At 37.6% G+C, this 9,111-nt stretch overlaps 1 protein-coding gene across 1 annotated transcript; it reads right to left on the bottom strand.

Moving 5' to 3' along the window:
• Positions 1-923: 923 nt before the first annotated feature.
• Positions 924-2,762, bottom strand: LOC148017498 (protein DOG1-like 3). Its single transcript, XM_087663317.1, has one exon. It carries the CDS (start codon positions 2,058-2,060, stop codon positions 1,140-1,142), a length of 921 nt encoding a protein of 306 aa, XP_087519443.1. The 5' UTR covers positions 2,061-2,762; the 3' UTR covers positions 924-1,139.
• Between the last annotated feature and the right edge of the window lie 6,349 nt (positions 2,763-9,111).

Below are 9,111 nucleotides of genomic sequence, written 5' to 3'. Positions count from 1 at the left end.
GCTCAGCTTGCCTCTAAAAGAGGAAAGAAAGATATAGAAGATTCACTTAACCTCTCATTGAAATGAGAGCCTTGCGAAAGCTAAACATTATATGAATAGAGCAAAACATTGAGCTCAATCTACATCCTCTAAGGAGGAAAGAAAGCTACAGCAAACCTCCCCTTGGAACTAGAAAGGCCCAAAAGTACTGTAAACCCTTTACTTAAGGAAAGATTTAGAAGTTGTTCACAAAATGACTTTAGTTACACATTCTTTACTTGTGCAAATAGGGTTAAATTTATAGAGTTGGACATATTACATTATGTGTTGTCCAACCATTGAGAATGGATGAATTGATGACAATATTTAGACATTAAGTTTTCTAGGGGAAGATGAAAGCAAGCCAAGTTTAGTAGGAACCTCAATTGGGTAATGTGAACCCAAACAAAAATATGCTAGGAAAACCAACAGTTAAAGATGGAACATCGAAAAGTTTCACAATGGATTTGTGTATTGTAACTTGAAAATGTGGAAACACTCAAACCTTACACGTGCTCCTTACATGGTTAAACCTTATCCAACCGTTTCTTTTGAACCCTCGAATGAAGTCATGCCTAAAACACCTCCTCAAAGCTTGGAAGATAAGAAGGTTTAATTGAAATGACCAATGCATTGGTGCTTTTAAGTTGAAGTAGGACACATCTAATGGCTTTGCACAAGTGCCTATGAAACACACACACACGGTAGAAACATCCTTGAGACAAAAAACCTTTACATAACCCCAAACAATCTCAAAGAACTTGGGTAAAAATATGCTTGAGACCAAAAAACCTTCACATAAACCCAAACAATCTCAAAGAACTTAACCATGCAGGAAAAGAAGCTCTGAGAATCCGGCACTACGGAGACAATTTGTAAGTTCAATTTAAGGATGATAACAAAGGGCCATTTCAATCCCCAAATAATGGGGAGTTTATAACTCAAAAAGATGTTTACAAACTTGATGATATATGGAAGGTGTGTTTAATCAAAACCAAACTGAAAACGTTCAAACTTCAAGGTAACAAATATATAGTTTTCTTTGGGAGTATAATTGTAACGAGCTGATGAACCAAGGATCAAACACATACAGATTCTTCCTTTGCAACTGGTGCTCCTAGCTAGAGGCTGGAAACCGGGGGTGCCGCCGACGAACCTTTGTCAGAGTTCATGCGCTCGCCGATGTGTCTGAGAGCCATCTGGAGCTGAGCAGATGCAAGAAGGTACTGCGCGCGCTGAACTACGTTCAAAACGCTCAATATGTTCTTCAATGTGCTTCGACGTAGCGAGTCGGCTTGGAGAGACAACTGCTCCAGGGTTTTGAGCTTCTCTTTAATGACTGACTGTAGGCCATTGTCGCAAGAATACGCTGACAAGGCCGAAGATCCAGTTCCTTGTTTTCTTCCTTTGTGTTCATCTTCTTCATCTTCATCCTCAGCATCATCATTATCATCCTCATCATCCCTGTCTTGTTCTACAAGCATTCGATCAGCTTGAGCCAAATACAACAACGGCTCGTCAGCTATGCTTTGCTGCAGCACCGCCACATGATCGCTTAGAGACTCTTCTTCCTTGTTCGTCCGCGTCTGCAGGCTGCTGATCTGCGTCAGCTGCGCAGACGTCAAGGATGCCAAGCTCGGGGTGTCGATGCCCTCCAAGAACTCGGCTAGCTCTGCCTCCACCTGCTGGCCTGCGAGGGCATAGACAAGCAGGAACGCCATGGAGGGGCGCCACTCGCCAAGCCAGAGAAAGGCCTTCTCCAAGGGGGATCGCCACGAGGGCGTCATGACCTGCAGGATGTTGTGCTGCGACGCATGATCGATCGCGTCGTAGTAGCACTCATAGTGCTGCTCCACTCTCTTGACCACCACCTCCAGCTCCTCCTCTTTCATGTTGCTGTCCAGGGCCTGCTGGAGCTCTTTAATAAGCTCCTCCTGCCTCCGAGTCCACTCTGCATAGAACTCTTCATAGTTGTTGTGATGGCCTAGGTAGCCGCTGCGATCGTCCTCGTCGTTGTGACCGCCAGCACCCACGCTGTCCATCAACAGAAGATCTAATGATATCACACACTTCTGTGTATCTGATCAGGTACTGAGCAGAATCCTTGCCAATTTGATCACACTGTCATATGACTACAGATCAGTAGCAGCCTCCTATTTGTGGAGAGAGATGTCCACTTGTTTCAATGCATGCAGGATATTTTTCCTATGACCAGGCATGGAGTCTGTTCTTCTCAGGCTAGAGGCATAAGCAGATGGAAATATTAACAAAGCACGTGGCTGCTGCTGATTCCTGTTTTTCTTCTGTATCAGATAAATTGAAGAGCTTGAAGTATAAATGAGGTCTTCTGAAACGAGAAGGCTTTGTGGTCGTGATAGCCTCTAAAGCATGAGCGCAGCCTTATATGGAGAGAGAGAGAGAGAGAGAGAGAGAGAGAGAGAGCAGAGCCGAGCCCAAACTACCAAGTTAAATCTCTCAAAAGATAGTGGCAATTCTCGGCTACAAAGTAATTCCACAGCCACAGACAGACATACAGAGAGACAGAGAGAGATGGCGAGCGCGCGAGAGAGAGAGAGAGAGAGAGAGAGGAGAGATGGGAATCATGCAAGTATTATATCTTGAAAGGGCAAGTAACCCCAGTTTGGAAAGCAGCAAAAAATCAGGCCTAGATGATGGGAAGAGAGAGAGAGAAAGAGGGAGAAATGAGACGATGGGAAGAAAGAGAGTGTGCTAGTGAATCATGAGCGTAGAACGATGTACGAGACTTGAGGCTTATATAAAATAAGGGAGACTCGGGTGGATTTGCCCCCTCGTAAAGCTTTTGTTGAAACCATTTGCTAGCTTTTGTGCTAGGGGTCCCTATCAAGTCCCAAGAGAGATTACCTTTTGGCCAAATTCCGTGAACCTAATATGATGGAATTATTGTTGTTGCTTCCCACTCCGAGGGATGATCGTGACATGGAAGATGCTCATTGGGAAGCCTCTCGAAAAGAAGAACATGTTAGAATATGAACTAGATATTATCCACATTAGCAATGTTTATTTCAGCTATTTTCATTCTCAATTCCACCAGTGCTTAGAAGGGTTTTGCATGAGGCAAAGTTAGTAGGTCTAGAGAGAACAACATTTATAACTATGACAAAGGAAGAAAAGTTTTAAGACTAGGGCAGAGTTTGTCACATGAAAAAAATGCTAAGTGAAAGCATAGGATATGTGTAAAGTCCTCTTAATTTGTAGTGCCATTCATGAATGTATATATCTCTCTGTAATAAAAACTAGCATTTCATGCATGCTTTACATGCACGGAACGCTAGCGGCCACTTTGCTTCGCTGCCGCCAAACGACATGCGAAGTTTATCACGGCAACTTCACTCAACAATCCATTTCTCATCTTTCTCTCTCCTCTTTTTCCTCTCTATTTCCAAATTTTTATTTACTCTCTCTCCCCCCAAAATTCCTTGTCTTATTCTGTGTGTGTGTGTGTGTGTGTGTGTGTGTATTCTCCCCCCTCTCGCCTCTCTTTTCCTTCTCTCCCTCTCCTCTTTTTTCCTTTTTTTCTTTCTTCTCTCTCTCTCTCTCTCCCTCTCTCTCTCTCTCTCTCTCTCTCTCTCTCTTCATTCTCTTTTTGATTTCTTTCTTCTCTCTCTCTCTCTCCTCTCTTTTCCTTCTCTCTTTCTCCTCTTTTTTTAATTCTCTTTTTAAATTTTATATCTCCTCTCTTTATAATTCTCTCTACATATTCTCTCTCTCTCTCTCTCTCTCTCTCTCTCTCTCTCTCTCTCTTAAAGTATGTATATTTTATTTTTTTTCCTATATATAATTCTCTCTTTATGTTTATATTCTCTCTCTTCTTGTCCTCTCTCTCTCTCTCTCTCTCTCTTTCCCCCCTTCTTCTCCTCTCCTTTCTCCTAATTTTCCTTTGTTGCTTCTCTTTCTCTCTCTTTTAAATTTAATATTTTTCTTATCTCCCTCTCTCTCTTTTAAATTTTATCTTCTCTCTATCTCTCTCTCCAAAAAAAATATTTAAATTTAAAAAATACTTTTCTCTCTTCTCTTTTTCCCCATCTCTCTTCCTCTTTTCCTCTTTCTTTTTCTTATTCTCTCACTCTCTTCCTTCTCTCTCCTAATTTTTCATTTTTTTTCTTCTCTCTTTAATTTTTTTTCTTTTCTCTTTCTTTTAAATTTTATCTTTCCTCTCTCTATAATTCTATCTCTATGTTCAAATTCTCTCTTCTTCTTTTCTCTCTCTCCTTTTCTTCTCTTTGTCCCTCTCTCCCTTTTCTTCTCCCCCATCTCTCCACTTTTTTCCTTTTTTCTTTTCCTCTCTCTTTCTCTTTCAAGTTTTTTTCTGTCACTCTCTTTTCTCTCTATATATCTTTTCTTCTTTCTCTATTTTTTCTCTTTTTTCTCTTTCCCTTTCTCCCCCCCTATTTTCTCTCTCTTTCAATTTATATATTTCCTCTTTGTCTCTCTCTCTAACTCAAAAACTATATTAATAGAAGGTTTAATTTAAAATAGATTATTCTCTTTTCTCTTTTCCCCCTCTCTCTGTCTTTTTTCTCCTCTTCTTCTTCTTCTTTTTATTTTATCCTTATCCTTCTTCTTCTATCTCCCTCTCAAAGTGTGTGAAAAACTGTCCAAAAAACTTTAAATTTAAAAAATCTATTAACAATATTTAATTTAAAAAGTTTAAATTAAAAATTTTAATATAACTCTGTGTGTGTGTGTGTGTGTGTGTGTGTGAAAACCTAGGCCCTACACATGAGAGAGAGGGGGGAAGGGGGAGAATAAAAATGTCTAATTTTAAAAAAGACTATTCTCAAAGTGTGTGAAAAACTATGTTAGAAAAACTTTAAATTTAAAAAAACTTTTAAAGAATTTAATTAAAAGAAAAATTTAACTAAAAGGTTTAATATAAGTGAGAGAGAGAGTGAGTGAGAGTAAGAGTGAGAGAGAGAGAACCTAGGCCTTTTAAATGAGAGAGAGGGGGGAGGAATTTAATTAAAAAGAGGAGGGGGAAAAGAAAAAAAGAGATTATAAGTGAGGAAGAGGAGAGGGGTTTTTAATTAAAAAAAGGGAGGTGAGGCGCATGGGGGGGAGGGGGGGGGGGGGGGGGGAGGGCCTTTAATGAAAAAGGGGAGGGGGAAGTGAAAAGGAGAGATTGCATGTGAGAAAGAGGAGAGGGGAGGGGGCTTTGGTTGAAAAAGGGAGGTTTGGAAAAGAGGGTAGGTTCAGAAAGCCCTTTGCAGGTTCGGGGCACCTACAACAACAATAATATAGTCGTAAGATGTCTAGGTTTAAAAATAGTTAGCAATGTGCTAGTTCCCTTGAAGGTTGCATTTGAGGAGTGTGCCATGTAACCAAAAGCCATGCATTTGTGCAACAAAGCTTCATCCTTAGTTTAGCTCCCAATTCATGAAACACTCATCTCCACAATTTACACAACATATAAAAGTATGCATCCTTGAAAACTTACAACAAGACTAGGCTTAATCTAGCTAGGATAAGGAACTCGTGACCACATTAGAGGAGCCACTAATATCTTGGTACTTAGTAAAAAAAAAATAGTAATGTTGTACTCTCAAAAATGGAAAAATTCAATTATTGTTCACTTCAAAAAAGTGGATGTGATTATTGTTTCGTATTCATTTCTATTGTGTTTCCATTGCCTTTCAACAATGCCCAAGTGGATGACATGGTTGGGTATGATATGCTCAATTTCTTGCATGAATTTAATGACTATAATCATGTGAGTATGGCACATTACACTACTTAAAAGTTATAGCATTTTAACTAAATAGGCATTTTTCTCTCATTAGTGAAAGAGTTATCCAAGGGATGGTATTAATAAGGTTTTTTTTTCTAGAATGATTTAAATAAATGAATTTCAAGCATATGAGTTTGTGTTTACAAAATATGGATAAAGATCAACCTATGGTTAAATCTAATTCTACTATGTGCATTCCTAACCCGATTCCTAATTTCCTTAAGTCTACTATATGATGGTAGGCAATGTACATGGCAATAGATCCAAAAAAACTTGTGGAATTAGAAGTGCCCCAACTCTAACAAATGATATAGAGCAAGTATAATGGTATCATCAACTTTTTTATCATGTGGCTCCCATAGCATTATCCCCCAATTAACTATTAAAGAGGGTGGCAAAGTTAAATGGAGGGGATTGTTTCACAAATAGCTATTGAAATACTATAGTTAATGTACAATTGATCACCCCTATTATGCAAGTTCTAAAAAATAAACCTTTTCGTGACTTTACCAATGCCAACTTATCAACTTTTGTCTCATATGGACCACATAGCATTTCCCCTAAATGAACTATTGAAAGTAGCAAAGTTCATTTGAGGGGAATGTTTCATTTCATGAATTTACCAATACTTTGTATGCAGCAATATGTGAGGCCTTGATATAAATGGAAAATATAAAAGTTGACCTTGTATGTTATCTATTAAGGTGAGGAGAATTATATAACAATTAGGAGAGAAAGACACACTCCATTATATACTTTGAACATGTTTAATCCATTACTTTCTTGGTACAAGTTTATGGTACACATGGATCACCAACCTTTTGTTTGATTTACTAAGCTAGAGAATTTGAAACCTAGGGCCCACTATTTGAAACTTCATGAAACGGGACCACTACCCTCACATATAGCAAAGCATTCTTCAAAAGCCTCATAGTTTTCTAATTTCCAAATGATTAAACTTGTGTTGATGCATGATGCAAATGATATGTCGGTGGATAGTTTCTGCCTTTTATAATGGTTGTGAACTTGTCACTATTTGACCTTTATGTTGAAAGTTTGTCAAGGATCATCCTATTCATTATAGGTAGATTAATCATTCTACTCACATAATCTAATCGTTCATTATTAACTCCTATTTACTGGTCTTCTTATAGCTTTCTCATTAAACGGATTGTGGAGAGTAGACATGTGTCACATGTAGTGATCACTAAGGACTTGAATGTACTCTCTCTCTCTCTCTCTCTCTCTCTCTCTCTCTCTCTCTCTCTCTCTCTCTCTCTCTCTCTCTCTCTCTCTCTCTCTCTCTCTCTCTCTCTCTCTCTCTCTATGAAAGAGATTCCTATCATGCTATCCCCCTTCATTATACCTCAATAGTTAATCACAAAAAATTGAGATCATATAAGAGAGAAAGAGAGATAAGCGTGCATAATGAGAGAAAGGGTAAAATCACCCCCATTCATAAGTGAGAAGCTCCCTCATGCATATATAATGAATTATTTCTTTACTTTTTATGCTCAAAAGTCATGAAAACATGCTTTTGAACCTTTTTCTTTCCTTGCTTGAACAACTTTCTATTGTCTAATAATTCCTAAGGCCTATCCAAATTTTGCTAAGGAATAAACCATATATCTAACCTTCCAAGAATAGTTATCTTGCCCTAAGGCCATAATACAAAGATTACAACAATTATAGATAATCCCAAGCATGAGCACACAAATAAATTTGTGCAATAACAACACCCAAAATACTAATCCCATGCAATAAAGGAATTTTATTAGTAAATACAAAAGTGATTGCACCTACATTAATTTTTCTACTAATAATATGCCCACCATAAACACAAAATGCATTAATTCCCTACATATGCTTCCAACATAATACGACATATACATATACACATACAATGTCACTATTATGTAATGAAATAATAATAATAATGAAAATCCACAAAATGAACAAATAAATCTTACTTTCATAGCAATAAACTAAATATCATCACATTGCATGGGGCTTAAAAGCACACATTTATTCTCATTTGATTTGTGAAAACCAAAAGGCAATATTTGGTACCTCATGCCACAAATTTACGCATCCACTATGAAAATAAGGAACCATGGATTTTTCAAATGCTATGTCATTAGTAAATTTGTGCCTAACCAAAATGTGATTATGAATGGTAATTAAATATTAGATAGTCACAAGTTAGAGTAAGAGATAAATTCTCAATCCATTGGGATTTCTTAACATAACTACTTTTATGCTTAATCAAATATCCATAATACCAAATTATTCTGAATGACAAATTCATGTACTAAGTTTTCAATTTCATGATCCTCAAGCAAAGGAGGATCATCTAGAATTGGTGTCACCATGTAGAATCCCCTTAAAGGGTTTGAATATAATATAAAATGAGTTACGTATTTTCCAATGAGGAGGGATACCTTGTCTAAATGCATTATCATTAGTCTTGTATAAAATGTGAAATGGTTGCCCATAATATCTTGGAGCTAAAATGATCTTTTGATGCCTTGTTTGCTTGAGAGTCTATTGAAGCATATTGAGTTGTTGAGGATGGTCTTAGTATCTTGGGACGTTTTACCCACTCAAATTTTAAAGTTGTAATCAATAGCTTACTAAAATTGCATCGAGAAATCTTTTTAGCCCAAAAATAGAGTACAACTCTATAGTATTCTTGTTGGTGTTGGTATGGTTTGCAATATGCTAAAATATATAATTCTGAGGGGGAAACAAGCCCTTAGAAAAAATCATTAATGATAGGCCTTACATGAACAAGCCTTTGATGGGGGTCGTTAATCTATCTAGCCCTCATTTGCTGTCAAAGTAGGCCATGAGCCAACACGTTGAGATTCTTTCGTGTACATATCCTTTAGGTTAATTCAAGATAATCAACCATGTCAATTAGCTATAAATATTCCTATATAAGCAGCCTCCATCTAGTCATTTCTTCATCAATCACACACTTGCTATCATGTGATTTATCAATAGCATTAGTGGACATATTCTAGTCACCACCAATGGTTATAGATTGCATTCCTAACCTATCCACTAGCCTATCTTGGCATGTACCTCTCTTTGTAGAGGATTTTGGGGCATAGATAGAGATAATGAAGATGTCTTCCTAAGATGCAACCAAACACCCACAATGGAACCTTCATAATCAATTATGAAATTCTTAGGTTTGAGACAAACACTCAACCAACATCAAGGTTGCCCCTCTTCTTTTGCTCTAAGCATTAGTAATCCATTTTTATCCTTTTATCTCAATCTCTGAGGGTCATGAACACTTTTCAACTCATGGATCATGA

The sequence above is a fragment of the Lygodium microphyllum genome, chromosome 22 (genome assembly GCF_053477565.2).
Source record: "Lygodium microphyllum isolate KBCC chromosome 22, Lygodium_microphyllum_v1.1.10, whole genome shotgun sequence".
NCBI lineage: Eukaryota > Viridiplantae > Streptophyta > Polypodiopsida > Schizaeales > Lygodiaceae > Lygodium > Lygodium microphyllum.
The sequence above is the reverse complement of the archived record's forward strand: the minus strand, read 5'-3'. Positions and strand labels throughout refer to the sequence as shown.